Source organism: Balearica regulorum, chromosome 5, assembly GCF_011004875.1.
Source record: "Balearica regulorum gibbericeps isolate bBalReg1 chromosome 5, bBalReg1.pri, whole genome shotgun sequence".
NCBI classification, from domain to species: Eukaryota; Metazoa; Chordata; class Aves; order Gruiformes; family Gruidae; genus Balearica; species Balearica regulorum.
In genome coordinates, this window is record NC_046188.1 from 20,316,106 (window position 1) to 20,331,834 (window position 15,729).

The following is a 15,729-nucleotide window of genomic DNA, read 5'->3' on the forward strand; positions in this document are numbered from 1 at the left end:
TCCTCACAGTGTTTCCTCACACATATAATTAAATATGTGAAACAGAAGACAATATATGGATCTCTCCTTCAAACTGTGGCTTTTGGGATTTAGTACTTGCTGTGACATCTGCTAAGGTACGAGCTATGAGAAGAAGAAACTGAGATGACAGTTCTTCCAATAGCTTACTATATCCCTGGGATAGGGCTAGGATCGAGACACAAATAAACTCTGGGCTAAAGTGCTAGAAGTTTGAAATAAGATTGTTCCTGGGTGTAGTTCTTCATGTACAGCTGGAAAAACAGCCATTACTTTGCATATCTGCTGTTAAAAAGGAGGAAGCTTTTAAATCGTAAGAAACCAGAGGTAAAGTCATGGTTTTACAAGAAGTCAAAATAAAGCTTCAGTAGAAGCTTTAGAATATAGCACAAACCTGGGGATATTAGCAGCAGGTCTTGGGAAAAGCTTGTGAAAGTCATTGCTTATGATAAATGAACTTCAATAGCTCATCTGAAAGGCAGTGTGCCACATCTAAATGATCTAAAGAGCCATAGTGAAAACTGTGATAAGGCACGAGCTGCACCCCGATCTTGTTTACTTTACCTTCATACATAATGAAAATAAAACTAAATGTGCTTTTATATATATATATATATAAAAAGTCTCTGGAGACTAGTACAATATCTGGGTGTGCTTTTACTCAATCTGTCATCACCTCAATTGTTCATCCAGCAATAGATTTTGACTTTACCAGGAAAATGAAACAAAGGAAAAGAAAAGAATCTTTTGTCCCTGGTATTGAATATTTAACCAAGTAGTTGCTATAGCAATAACATTTCTCAAAATACTAAATTTAAAGTAACAGCTCCTGAGAGCTACCTCAGTTGTTGTGAGACACCTTTTTTGTTTTTTTAATTTCTCTCACACTCCATTTAAGGAAACCGGGAAACTCTTGTCACCAAAATATGCAAAACTAATGTAAAAAAATAGAACAAAAAAGGGATTGACCTGTTTTTCCACTTTTTTTTTTTTCAGATGTTTCACACCTCCCACTGTTTTACTATTCCCATTTCACATCAGTGATGTGATCAGTACATGTAAGTGTGCACTCTGATGTTCAGTGAGAGATGCTATGGGACACACCTTCTAGCTCTGCTGTACCCAGGCTGGATAGAGGCTGTAGGTGACAGACAGCTGACAGCGGACCTGGGCAGTGCTGAGCTGGCACAGGCAAGGATCTGACTGTGGCTCAGGCAGTGTCTTTGTAATTCACCTGGATCAGGCTTTTTACATGTCATCTGATACAGCCTTTTGTTCACTGTTTTCTGTTTGGTTTTTGTTGGTGGTTTGTTTGTTTTTTCCCCAAAGCCCCAGTCCAGAACAGACTTTATGTGTTTCTAGGATAATACAAGATTTAGGTGAAATAGCTTGGTGGTTACTTTTAATTTGTAGCTGAGCAGCAAAAAGCTCCCTGTGTCAGCTTAGGCTAGCAATTTATCAGTAACACAGCCATTGTGGTTCAGCAATAACCTTTACAAAATGCACAAGACGTTTTGCTTTCTTTCCCCTTATCAGCGTCGGAGCATCACTTATCAGATCAGCGCCATCAGGGACCCTGTAGGTGCGGTGGAGCAGGTGGCCTTGGGCAGGGGCAAGCTGCCATCTCGCAGGGCTCTGAGACCACGAGGAGCTGCCATGTCACGCAGAAGGAAAACCCTGGTCACTGGCAGCATTGGTCCGTGGTTGCAGCTGCTGCCCCTGGCTCCTGCTGAGCTCAGATCCACGCTTTGTGTTCCTTCCCCACAGCCCTGTTCTGTGCAAGCAGATCTTCTGCTGTTGTGGTCATGCTGGTCTCAAGTGCCCTAATACTCCCACCCATGCTCTCTCTCTATGATGTGTGGTGGCAGGGAACAAATGAACAGTTTGCTCCTTTACCACCTTAGCAAACAGAGAACTAGATCAATGATGACACCAATGAAACTGGTACGTAAGATGGAAAGTGGCACATGGCTACCCTATGGTCCAACGCTTTCTTCTTTACTGGCATTAAGAGTGACATTGATGAAGATTGCCACTAATCAGAAGTAGTTTAAGTAGCGTCATTCTCTGCGAATGGAAACAGGAAGTGGAATATATTAATCTTATAACAAATTCACACTTTCCTTCAACTTTCTCAGTGGCTCTGAAGTTAAGTTAGACGTGTTAGAGACTCAAATCCAAAGGGGAAAAAAAAAAAAAGGTTAGGCAAGAGTCTCTGTTAGCCTTACAACCATATGAGTCAGGAATGACCCCACTGACATTAAGAAAGCAAAGCTGATGTGTAGTTACATTAGAAAAGAATATGATCTGCATCATGAATGTGGTAATGTAGATCGTGGCTAAGATTCTAGGAAAAACAGATCAAATGAAGTCTGAAATTCCACCAGCTAGGTCACCACAGTTCACTGAAAAGCTCCCAACTTATGAACCTGAGCTGTATCTTTGCTGGACTTTTGGGAGGTGGATTCTGCTTAAAGTGAATTATTGACATACAAATTCACCTCTGCTGTTATTATGCTGACAATAAAATCATTTGGCACTGACATTTCATATCCTGTGGATATTAATTAAATTACCATCACAGCCCTTTTAATTATCCATATTCTTATTGTATAGATTGGGAAGTGAGATAGGAACTACAGTGACTGACTGAGACCATACATTAATGCTTTTAAGCATTGTCTGTGAGGAGAACTGGAATTTGAATGCATGCATTTCTTCTTGCCATTATACGGACCTTTGGCTTTTCTAAACTCTTTTCTGTAAGGAATGTCCTTGCTTTAGGAAGAATTCCTAAATTTGGACTTGTTTTTTGCCTGCAGAGCCATCAGGAATCCTAAGTGGAATACTCAATAACAATAATATGCAGTGCAGATTGGAGCCTAGATGAAGACACTTTTCACTATGCTATTTTTGTATAGTGAAAAGTATCTCCCCTGTAACACTGTGTAATTTTAAATAGAACATAGATGTCCACTTTCATATGGTAATTTAGTGCAGCTGAGACAAACAAATTTGGAGAGAGAATGAAAAAAAGTGTCAATTTTTAGCTATGTAAGAGTAATGAAGTAAATACGCAAATGATTGAGGTACAGGACATTGCAGTCTCCACATTTAAAAGTTTCCTCATTGTTTCAGAGGGTTGTGATTTGAACACAAAGACCGAACATTTCAGAACAGTCTCAGGGATTATGTACCTACATCTTATTATCATGAAGTGATAGGACCCTGAACTTATTTGAGCTCTTTCGTGAAGCCCAGCCTATAGGCCAGCCATCGTCACTGCTTTCCTTATGTTGCAGTGGTTCTTCAGCAATGCAAGGAGGTACCATAGGAAATGACATGATGAAAAACATCCTCATATACTGATGCAGACTGATCCAAGCTAGGACTTTCCTTAGCAATGGTGGAACATTAAAAAGTATAAAATCTTAGGGCCAAATTTTGTGGAAATGAAGCTCTTTTTACACAGGGTCAGGGCCCTGAGTTTCCCAAGAGTCTGCGGTCTCTTCTCCTGCGTCCTTGGGGTGCGGCTGTCTGTCCGGAGGCCAGTGCTGACACGGTACGGCCTTGCCTGGCCTTGCACCTCACTGATCCTGAACTTGTCTTGCTGACTTGGCTTCCCAGCTCTTGACCTCAGACCCGCCCCATGACTATCAATTTGTCTGGTGATCACCGAGATGCTGGCCAACACCGGTTACCACCACCAGACCTGCTCTGTGTGCCTCGCTAGGGTACCATGGGACTGTGTGGCTTCTTGGTGAGGATGCTGGCCAGCCTGGCTGGCTGTCACCCTCAGGTCCCTGTCCCTTGCAGAGCCAGCACTCACTACTCCCTGACACACAAGTTAAATTTGACTCAGTTTTGTTCCTTAGTTTTCATTGTTCTTTATTTGAAATAAATTAAAAAAAATAGAATTAATTTCCCAACCTTTCTGGCATGTGAAAGGTCTAGAAATGAACTTCTGAGTTCTTTTTTCCATGAAGTTACAGTGAAGCTTGGTTCCTCTTTTATTCCAGTGCTGCAGTGAAATTTCACATTCTGTTGCAAAATACATAGGTCAACACAGAAACAAATCTTTGGTGAAGTAACTTGCACTGCTGCTTGCATACTTTTTCCTTCATAATATATAAGAAGGTATTACAGGAAAACCAACCAACATATCAAAAGGATTCCAGCAAAAGGATTAATGGAAAGAAAGAAGGGAAGGGAAGGGAAGATCATCCTTTTTTAGAGAGGAAGGCCACAGCCAGAATACTGACATACACATTTATAACAGTTCATAGGGTCACAACCTTCTGGTTGGAAGGGACCTCAGGAAGCCTGCTCAAAGGAAGGTCAGCTATGAGGCCAGACCAGGTTGCTCAGGGCTTTGTCCAGTTAAGTCTTGAAAACCTGCCAGGATGGAACATGCAGAACATCTTGTTGCAACCTGCTCCACTGCTTGGCAGTCCTCATTGTTCAGAAGTTTTCCCTTCTATCAACTCTGACCCTTCTTGCTTCAAGTTACGTGCATGACTTCTTGTCCTCCCGCTGTGCACTCTTGTGAAGAGCTTGGGTCCATCTTCTCAATACCCTCCTTGCAGGTATGGCAAGGCTGAGATTGGGTCCCTCAAAGCCTTCTCTCCTCCAGGCTGAACAAGCCCAGCCTCCTCAGCCTCCCAAGTTCCCTTCTCGGAATACGAAGTTGAAAGTATAAATACATACATACAGGAACTCATGAAAACAATGAAAGTGGCTCTTTGTATCGGAGATGTTTATAATTTACATGTAGAGGGATCTTCTCATAAGAATTTTCACATTGCTTGTAACCACTGTGTGCTTGTCTTCCAAGAATATTGTCAGACGTGGAAGTCTGCTGAAAAAGTGCTGGGCAAAATCTTTCCACTACACAGACTTGACAGAGGGGGATTTTTTTGATGGAAAGAAAAATTTGTTCCCTATGAAACTGGACAACCACCATAAACATTCTTCCCGGCAACTGAACAGAAGTGAAGAGGTTGCGAGAGGAGAAAAAAACAGACTTTCCATGGTGGTTTAATTCTTTTCAGAGGGACGAGTGCCCACTGCTACCAGGGAACCCTGCAGCAGTTGCAGGGGCCTGCACAGGACCAGGTCCCTGAATTAGCTGCACTTTTGATTTATGCTAACTTCAACCCTTTTAAAATGTGGGTTCTTTTGCTGCCATTCTTATTGTTTGTTGGTACATTCATGTTCTTTGATGTTTTTTTAGTATTGCTTGTTGGTTTGTTGTTTGATTTTTTAAAAACTGGCAGACTGAGTGCCCTGGAACCTCTAGCGGAGGCCTCCAGGTGCAAGTAAGTAAATGGATATAAACCTTGTCGCTCTATTGACTCTGCAAATGTAAACACACTCCAGATTTCAGTCATAATAAGCAAGGCTGAGGCTGGTTCTTTATGCTATGGAGATGTGAAACCTCATCTTTCAATCCAGTCATAATAAGCAAGGCTGAGGCTGGTTCTTTATGCTATGGAGATGTGAAACCTCATCTTTTAATCCTTCCCTTTCCTCCCTGCATATATCAAGAAAAATTTCATCTGGGTTAAAGTGTCTATGGCTAAAATTTAGTTCTTTATATATACTTGAAGTAATGAAGCTTCAACTATCTGAAACCCAATATTGATATTGTAATGAAACCACATGACATATCGTTATACACTAGAACATATATTTTCCAAAGAAAACAAAAGACGGAAAGCTTAAGAGCAGGTAAGCACCCATCCACATGAGGTAAACAATTTTAAGAATTGGCTAATCTCAGGGATATGCTGAAGGAGAACTTGACTCATTACTGAAACAAAGGAACCATCACAGCAGCTTAAATTGCACCATGATACTAGAGAGAAGATTTAACATCCTCCCTCTGTCTGCTCCTTTGTCAATCATTTGAATGATCTCCATGTGTGTGCATGCTTTATTAATTTCTGTCACAGTACCGATTTTAAAAAAAACCCAGCAAACCCACATAAGACACCTTCCCAGCTAAGTTTTAGGCTTCTATTAAAACTGGAAAACAAATTACTGAGGTTAGAGGACTTCAGCCTTCCTCCAGCTGAGTATGCGTAGGCCCAGTACATGGGCTATCCAGCAAGCTGTGACAGGAGGCAGTTCTCCGGAGGATCCTCAGTTTCTGTCAGTGTGTCATGGTCATTTTTTTTTGATTGTGCGTTTGTTTGTTGACATTGATTTATGTACCATGCCTGATTTTGATGCTCTATTGATTTAACTGACCCTATAATAAGTTCTTATTAGCTCCAGCTACTGGTTTCATGTAGATTTGTCACTTTTGGGGTGTTTCCTAGGTACAGAGTGGGGAAGAATTTTTCTTTCTTTCCTCTTTAGTTTATCCAATGTTGCTTTGAATGTGCTCTCTCAAGCATTTTTGATAGTCTCTGTTTCACAGGATGTTCTGCAGGTGATCAGCGCACTGCTCTTTTTTAGCTTGGTCTCCCTCACGCTTTTGTAGACACAAGCAACACCTGAGGAAATGCAGTATGTCTGTTCGTGCAGTTTCACTCACAAAGCAGTAAAGAATGGGATCAGCAATACAATTCAAACTTGTTAAGGCCTGTGTGATTCTGTAAACCTTATATATCAACTGCAAAAGCTGTGGGTCAGTGGTGTAAGGTTCTTTAATGCTGCGAATAAGCAATACAATGTGATAAGGAGTGAAGCAGACAATGAAAGTAACTGTGATACTCAGAATAAGTTTCCTCACTTTTCTCTTTTCTTCATCTACTGTGGCTTGATTATACCTCACTACTTGGTAGATTTTATGGTAGCAAAACAAAATGACTATCAAAGGGACCAGGTACCCTGAGCATATCCGGAATAAATTTATGTATGCCTGCCACTTTTCCAGGGGGTATTTATCATAGCACAGTGTATGATTAGTGAAATTGCAAGGATCACTGAACACTTCTTTCTTCACCAATATGGCTGAATTCAAGATGCTTTCCAGAAGCCAAACAATTACGCTGACAAGCAACGAAAATCTTTTTGTGCGGAAGTGCTGGAGCTTCAAGGGGTGAACTAATGCCAGATACCTATCAACAGAGATGCAAGCAAGGAACGCAGTGCTGGTGTAGAAGTTCATATACATAAGGAAGGCAGAAATCTGACAAAGCAAGGCAGAGAGCCTCCAGTTATCTCCATTCCAGGCATAATCAATCCACAGAGGCAGAATCAGAGAGTACAAAAGGTCAGCCAGGGATAGGCTGAAGAGGTAGACTGCTAACTCATTCTTTTTCCTCACCTGAAGGCAAGATGCATAGAGGGATATGCAGTTGGTGGGAATACTGATCACCATCACAATGCTGTACACAAATGGAAACAAATACTTATCCAGGGTGTGATCATCATGGCACTTAGCAGTGGTATTCTTGTCCATCCCAGTAGTATCATTGGTCCAATTCCAGCCTGGATGCAGTAAAAAATTGTCTGTAGTCTGATGAGTTGTCATCTGTTAGTTCTTCAGGACCTGATTGGTAAGATTCCAGCCTTCTGTTACCAAAAAGGAAAAATGTCAGCTATAACAACATTTTTGTTTGGTTTTATGAGCTTCTTGGTGGGTGTCTTTTTCAGAAGAAAGAAACTGTGTTTGTAGGTGATCAAACATTTTAAACACTCCTGGAGGAAAACATGCATAAGGAACCCAAATGACTAAGGTGGTCAAGGTCAGCCAGATGCAAGTTTCTACAGCAGAAGCAGGATGAGAAGCTAAGACACTTCCAGAGGGGTAGGGTTCTGCAATCCCAGGCCTTTTGGGAAAAACAAAGGAGACCAGAAAGTGCACCACAAGTAACAGAGATGCACTTTCTATTATTCTGGTGAGCAGAATTGGGTTTTGGCCATCTGAATATGGCAGATTTCTTATCCCCAATACCCTCTTCCTCTCTAAGTCAACGGAGAGACAAAGATAGAAAGACAGGGATTCAGCTATTGCTAGATGTTGGGATCTGCTCAGAAGAGGAGAATGTGTGGCTGGTATGTTTCCCTATTGAGAATCACTCTCTAGTTTTGTTGCATCCTCACACCTCCCCACTTTCCCTCCACTCCTTTGTATGCGATTGCCCAAGAACTTGCCACCAACTGTGCTATTCCAGCAAAGCTCACTGCGTGTCCCAGGAACCCTCATGTGAAACCTGGCAGGCTACTGGGTTCCTGCATGCATAGGAGAATTTGCCAGGGTGTCACTGAGACTGACGTGAGGTGGAGACTCTGCGTACAATTTTTCATTTACACTTCTTTCTCCTAGAAATTGTAGTTGCCATGCATGAGTTTATAAAACCATTAGCAACTAAGTTTACATTGGGCACTACCAGGGCTGTGGGTGTCAACAGCTTCAACATAAAAATATCAGTAAAACAGCAGCCATGACTAAAGCAGTCGGACCGGAGAAATTGTGTGTGCGAGTCTGAGAAGCACTTAGAAGTGCTGACCTTTAAGTAAGAAAGGGTATACAACCATAGCTATGAGACAGCTGGTACTCACTGATTATATCACAGCTCTGACACACACGTTACACAGAGTAATTCTCTTCCCCAAAGATGTAATTGTTAAGTTCAGGAGATATGAGAATGGGGAATATTTGTTGTGGTCCAGTTCTACTGCCAAATCTAGTAACTGCCTTCAGAGACTGTGATAACCCATCTGTGGTTTGAGCCTAGACTGTCTGCAGAGGAGGTGAAGAGGTTGTAGAATGAGTAGGTTGCAAGATAGCACTGTCTACCACTGTTCCTCCATAGGAAACTGCTCAAACTGAAGACAACTTGGGTGCAGGGATTTTCCCATGTGGTAGGCAAATTCATTCTGCCTTTTATGGTTTTGATGCATGTGCGTGGAGGTTTGTGGGTTTGTCAGAGAAACCCAAGTAGGTTTATTGCCTGTGTTTAGAGGTTATTATATGGATCTCTTTTGCAAAAAACCCCCAAACTTTCATGCATATTCAGAAACAGGAGCAATGACAGAACTAATCAGAAAGCACATATTTCATTTTACCAGCCACTGCTTTATTTGATCAAGTTGGTTAACTTTTCACAGTTAGAGCTAAATTCATTCACAGGCTTGAAAGACAAGGAAAATTCTTGAGAAGGACCTGGCAATGGTCCATTGAGCAGCTTTACTTACATGATGACTAATTTAAAAAAATGCAGTGTCTATATTTAAGACAAACATAAGATATCTGCTTTTCAGTGTGGGTTAATAAAACCACAGGGCAAATAGGGCACTCTAAGCTTGCTGGTAGAGATAAGCATCACGAATTAAAAATCTATCTCTAGAAATTGGATTCCAGGGTTTTGCTGACCCACTTCTCATCAAAAGCAAAGCAAACATGCACACTGACCACACGAGTAAAAGATAAAAACCTACCTTTTCTTCTAATCACATTTTAGCATCTCTTTTCCTATGACAGGTCTCTTCATGTCTAAGAGGGAAATGTGCCCTTTCAGAAGCGTGTGCGTAATGTAGCAAGTGTATGAGGCAGTGTCTATTAGTTGTGTGACTGAGAAACTGGAATTCCTTCTCCCTCCCCCACAAACTCTTTCTCTATTGTTAATCGACTTGTTATATTACTTGTTATATTACAGACTCATCATCTGTACAAGCTCCCAACTTTTCTCCATGTTACTCACAACAGCTCCTCTCACAGTTCTGTTTATCAGGTCTTTCATATCTACTCACAGACCAACATGCCGAGTTCTTCATACCACCCACCTTCTTTTTCTTCAGCTTTCTCTTTTTAGCTAATTGTTTCTAAAAGTTTTGCTCTGTTGATCCCACTGATAATAAGGTAAAACACTTGTCTGAATAAACCACATCTCCTTTGCGGCAAGACCTTGCTTTGCTCTTCTGCCATCTGCCTGAAGGAACTAACATTTTAAGATATAACTGGATAATGGCAGGCTAGGACACTGAATATGGGATTCAAAGAAGAGAGTGGAGAGTACAGAAAATTTGGCACCTTGGCAGTTTTTTCTGTTCATGTCCATAGGTCCCATGGTTTTCTTTTATTTTTAACAGTATTATCAACAGTTTCTATGAACAAAGCCTTGGCTGTCTAAAATTCCCCAGGTAATCCATGTCCTGGCTTTGATGACACATTGATGCCACTTATATGAGGACATGCTTTCAATGAGAATAACAACAAGAAGTGTTGTCATTCTGGCATGTATTGATGACCTATACTGAAGTGTGTCAAAGAGCCAGCAAATGAAGTATACCACAATGCATGCTGCAGTTTCTTGCACAGAAACGTAAAAGTAGAAAGCACTGTTTTGTCCTGATGACAACACATTTCATTACAGTTACTCGGGGCCTTATGTCAGAGGAAGTGGTCCATATCATACTTTCTTGCTTAGCTTTTTTCTGATAACTAGGACTACATAATGCAAAATGATTTGTCTTACCTGAATTCATGATCTGAAGCATTCCCAGGTTTTCTCTCAGCTACTGAGTGTACCTGCTGGTTTTGCACTGGAAGATGCTATTGGCTTACAGCTATCCTAAAACACAATGTTTGACAATTTTTCCCACCGATTGTTAAGTTTTTTCTAAAAAATTGTCAAGTCATTTCCATTTAATGATATAGTCTAACTGTCTGACTTTCATAGTCCAACTCACTGTGACTAATTCTGTAGACCTGTGACTTACTTTAATAGACTTGTTATGATATCAGATGTGTTTCAAATGAAAAAAAATCTCAACAGTTAATTTTGTCTTTTACGCACAATATTCAGTGATTATCATTGTCTGCCTCTCTGTCATTTTGCTACAGAAAACCTGCTGTACAAGAACTGTGAAAAAATAAAGTGCAACTAGCAGTCAGGCATGACACATAGAGAAATGGACTAGCAAGTGTCAGGCTTCGAGTCATGTATGCAAACAAGCTTGTAAAGGAACCTTGTGAATGCTTCTGGAGAAAAACACTCATTACATATTGTAATTGTATTGACACATTCCTACAACATCTATTTCAGATTCAAAGAGAACTTTATGCGATCTCTCCATTTATGACATTTTGAAAGTAACAAAGGAAGTATAAAGTTATACTTTCATAAGCACAAATACAAAATTATACTCCATACTCTTGTACATAAACAACTTTCTAAAGGAAGAATGGAACAGTCTTTTTTGTTTTTCAGATTAATTAATTCTACTATAGTTTGGGAAATTAGGAAACATGAAGAAGACTGTGAGGATTTTGTGTTATTAACAGAAAAGTTTAGTCACTAATTAAAAAAAAAATCTTCCATTAGCTAATAAACACCAGCTTCATCTTGGAAACATCTGCAACTGATACATTTCACCTTTTATTTCAAATTCAAGTTCATAAAAGGGCAAGTTGCTGTAAGCAATATTCATTATAATGTGGTAAGTTTTTGCAAGTACTTTGCTTTTTAGATAAGTTTCAGGGGAAGAAAACAATGTTGTGTGAGCTAGATCTGTGCAGTAGCTGCTGTATTGGTCCTACTGTGCATCAGCCATAAGATGGAAGGGCAGACGGTTTTCTTGATTTCTTTTTTCTCTCAAAGCAATTTCAACAAAGTAGATTGCTTTGTGTTCTCAAAATAAGTTAGAGTGCCGAGCTGATTTCCTCAAGTACAAAGCTGCATCTTTTTTCCTAATAGGCAGATCTCAAAACTTAATTCTGAAAAACTTCTCAGCTTAGGAGAGTTGAAATATGCCTTCCAATAACATGGACATTTTTGCTTAAAATGAACAGCGTTTTTCCTCATGCAACATTAAATTTCACTCACAGGTCTCTGAGACTCTGTAGAGACTCAAATAGGTCTGAAAGAGCTCAGTCTTTCTAACTTTGAGATACACTTTATGGACTGTTTCATAAAGCATAAAAATTCTGTTAACATGAGCAAATAGGAAAAAAGTTATGTTTTTTTAGGATGTAGGACACAGAGGTGAGCATTATTTTGCTACATCTTTATATGCATCATGTTTTCCTCTATGCTTACAGAAAGATATTGTACAAAATATTTTCATGTACATACTTGGTATTCTAAGAAGCTACTTTTAGCACACCTTGTTTTTCTGCCAATTTTTATGCATTGTGTATACTCATATAAATAGTGCTGAGTACCTTGTTAGCACCATAAAATATTAAAGAACAGTAACAGAATAGCTACAGGCCCCCCCTTTGAAGCCTGAGGCATTTTTTGCACTGAAGATAGGACAGCTCAGAATCCCGAAAATTCCCCCCCAAATACTGTTCTTCTCCATCCTTCTCCCCTCTCCTAAGTAACAGGTATTTTGATTATGGCAACACCATTACAACAATAAATCAAGCTGGCATCTTTCCTGATTCAGTCTTTTGATGTCATTTGCCCTTTTGCCTCATGTTTCACATGTGCTAGGGGTGAACTACTCCTTCTCCCAAAGCAATCTTTTCCAGCCCCTTTTGTATCCCTTCTTTTTGTTCTATAATGTCAGCATCATATTAATGGAGAGCCAGGTTGAAATCTGTACCAGAACATAAGTTGTGTATCTATCTGACTTCTTGGATTTTGAGCACTTACCTAGGCAGCCATGTGTCCCCATGTAGCAGTTTCACTGTGATGCCATCGGTAGTGTAACCCGTGCTTACTTCTGAGAAGAAAAACTGCTTCATCAAATAAAGCAACAGGAAGCTGCCTTGGGATGCACCACTGAGGCAACAGCTCACATGTCTCAGCTCACATTTTTTTTTCCTCTTTTTAATGTTTTTTTATACCTTGTTAATCTAAACCTAACTGTGGGGAAAAAAAGGTAACATAGTTTTGTAGAGGTATGCACAATGCATGGGATCAACCTTGGTAAATCTAGGAATACTTCTAGTAAGTTTATAAAAGTTTTATGGAAAATATTGCCCAATTACTTGAGTGGATTATATTACAAACCTCTTATCTAGGACATAATACATTCTGCACAGAAACCACTCTACAGAAATAAAATACTGTGGAGTGTACATATATTTGTGTTTACTTGTCTATGTTCAAAACATAGGGTCTTTTTTTGACTGAAGGAATTGGCACTTGCCTTTGCCAACAAATTTATCACATAATCAACTAAGAATCCACCTAAGAAAAGCCTATAAAATATATCATAAGGACTTCAGGAGTTTGTGCAAAAAGAATTAATTATTTTCAGAATTTCTATTAGTTTTTTTTTCTGGTTGCCTACCGATGGGAGGAAGTTTGTAACCAGTTCTAGTTAACAAAGGATAACAGAATTTCATGCACTGCAACAGGTTGCATATTTACATACTTTTATATAAACTGATTCTGAAGTTCGATGTGGCTTTCACAGGAGTGATTCTTTTAACACATAATTCTATTCAATTAGGTGGCAAATTGTTCCATGAGCATAGTTTGTCTTTTCCCTCTGTGAACAGAATAATTTCTTGTGCACTGATTTTTTTTTTTTCTTAAATTCAGTTTGAAACAATCCAATTCAGCTTCTAAGAAACTGGCTAAAAATTCACTTTAAATGACATCAATTGGGTAACACAAAAACTAGGTGGTTTGATGATTCAGATACTAAGAAGAAATGAAACAGATGAGCAGATTTAACAGCTCTAAAATAGGACATACTGACTTCCTTGAGAACACAACCAGGCAGCTTATAATATTTAACCACTGGATGTCGAGATTTGGTTCCTTCTTTTTTCCAGCCACAGCATGACTTTTTCTTTGACAGTTTTTCTACTGTTGCATTTGTTATATGAAGCCTAAATTGTCAAATCATTCTATACTTGTGCTCATTCCTGAAATGGTATCATAGCCCCCCTCCAGTTTGGTGAAAGGGAGGCTTTTCAGCAACTTGAGTAGAAGACAGGTTAGGTTAATTTCTAAAATAAATTTCAGTCAAACCTTTACTGAGAAAAAGCCTTCACTGAGAGAAAAGTCATTGGACAAAGACCTGTTTTGTCACTCACTTGCCATTTCCTAATATGCTACCTACTAAGAACATGGTCTGGTGAGCTGGTTCTGCTGTTCTGTTGAGGGTTCTGGTAGTTCACTGAAGAAAAAGCAGTTCATTATTAGAAATGGAGAAACATAGTTGATACATTTCTATAGTTCTTCACTCTATCAACTGATAATAGGACTGAAGGATCAAAGGAAGCAAGAGGGCAGATGGTACATTTTATACATTCTGGAAGTAAAGCTACATTCAAAAAGTGACTCTTGAATTAGAACAATTCAATTTCTGATGCAAGCAGCACACTTTTCCTTTGTGGGGGTTTTTTTTTTGTTTTTTTTTTTTTTTTTTTTTAAGGTGTGGACATACACAGCATCTCAAATCAGTCATCTCAGAACAACAGGTGGTTTTTGGGTTGGCTGAGATTAAAGTACTTCCCAGAAAGAACACTTGAAATAGAAAAGCATTAACAGTGAAAAATTATCTTATCTACAAAAGAAGCAATGAATAGTTTCTTTAAGTCCTTAATAATTTTTGGTTATATTTGGGTTTACAAAGGGTCCAAATCACACGTCCTTGGGTCATGGATAAAGTTGTAAAGAAAAAAACATAAAAAGCAAGGTTGAGATTCCTAATGTAGAATAAAAGTCCTGAGAGTCCCACCAAAATACACTCTTCTTTCTACCAAAACTGATTCTAAGAATGTTTTTCCATATGAGCTGAAAAGGGGAGGTGCTAAGCACATCATAGGATGGAAATACAAGTTTTGAAAGCTGACACTTTTAGGCTCCTATGAGCGATTAAGAGACTGAAGTCCACAGCTGAAGCCTTTTACCTGTAATAATTTGATGCATTAATGTAAGAAATTATAAGAATTAACCAGTTAATCATTCATGATGGTTTTGCAAACCTTCCAGGTATGCAAAGCTGTACAGTCTGCTGGGACAAATGTGAATTAGGACCATGAGCATAGTTCTACCTTTGCCACTGACTCACTATAGCCTCGAGGAAGTCACTCCGTCCTTCTGTGTGTAATAATGACATCGTATAGCTCATTTGGGTGTGAGCAGGTTCATTAGTTAATGCTTGATATTGCTGTAAAGTGCAAAATGTTTTGTGAGTGTTTGGTATTGTTATTAAAAAAGAAATAAACAGGAAACGTCAGTCAGGTAACGCCATCACTAAGACGTTAGATCCCTCAGTGACATGGACAAGAGACGCAGTGGCTCAAATAACAGCATTCTTTATAGACAAAACCGTGCAAAACCCTGGGCTTTTCCACGGCTCTAACGCACCGCCCGCATGACATCAGCCACTGCATCTCCCGGTACCTCATTCCTCCTTAAGCACATGGAGCATTGGCTCTGTAAAACACCGAGGTCAGCAGACAGGCAGTTCCCCTTTAAGGATTTTTAGACGATAATCAAGCTAATCGGCAATCTCCTTATTACTCTTCGTCTGAGCCCACTGCCTCCATGAGCTGGAGCCTGAGGGAACGCGGCGGCTATCCTCGCAGCAGCTGTTAACGCGTGGCACAGCACCATCCCGGCTGCCCTGCAGCGCAGGCTGTACAACAGAAAGGCTCGTTCAGCCCCGCTGGTGGCACAAGTCAAAACCCACTTTTAGGATCCCCCTCTTCACCCAGCTGCGGGTGGGACGGGGCCACCTGCGATTGCCGGGGAAGCCCGTGAGGCTGCCGGCCCCTCAACCTCTCCGGGCCTGGCCCGGGGCCCCAGGGCCACTCCTTGCTATGCTGCCTGTTCCTATGCAAGCGAT

General features: G+C 40.1%; 1 protein-coding gene across 7 annotated transcripts; it reads right to left on the reverse strand.

Annotated features, from left to right (window-relative positions):
* Window positions 1-2,955: 2,955 nt before the first annotated feature.
* GPR65 (G protein-coupled receptor 65) lies at window positions 2,956-14,329 on the reverse strand. 7 transcript variants are annotated; one of them, XR_012835604.1, is made up of 5 exons: window positions 12,573-14,329; window positions 10,449-10,544; window positions 9,412-9,466; window positions 5,524-7,542; window positions 2,956-5,455 (listed from the first exon to the last, which is right to left on the reverse strand). XR_012835604.1 is itself a non-coding variant. In XM_075753753.1 (3 exons), exon 3 carries the CDS (start codon window positions 7,499-7,501, stop codon window positions 6,437-6,439), a length of 1,065 nt encoding a protein of 354 aa, XP_075609868.1. In that variant the 5' UTR covers window positions 7,502-7,542; window positions 10,449-10,544; window positions 12,573-14,329; the 3' UTR covers window positions 5,476-6,436. The 7 variants fall into 7 exon arrangements, 1 of the variants encoding a protein (XP_075609868.1); XR_012835608.1 differs by lacking the exon at window positions 9,412-9,466 and having other exon boundaries at window positions 5,524-7,519; XR_012835603.1 differs by lacking the exon at window positions 9,412-9,466.
* Between the last annotated feature and the right edge of the window lie 1,400 nt (window positions 14,330-15,729).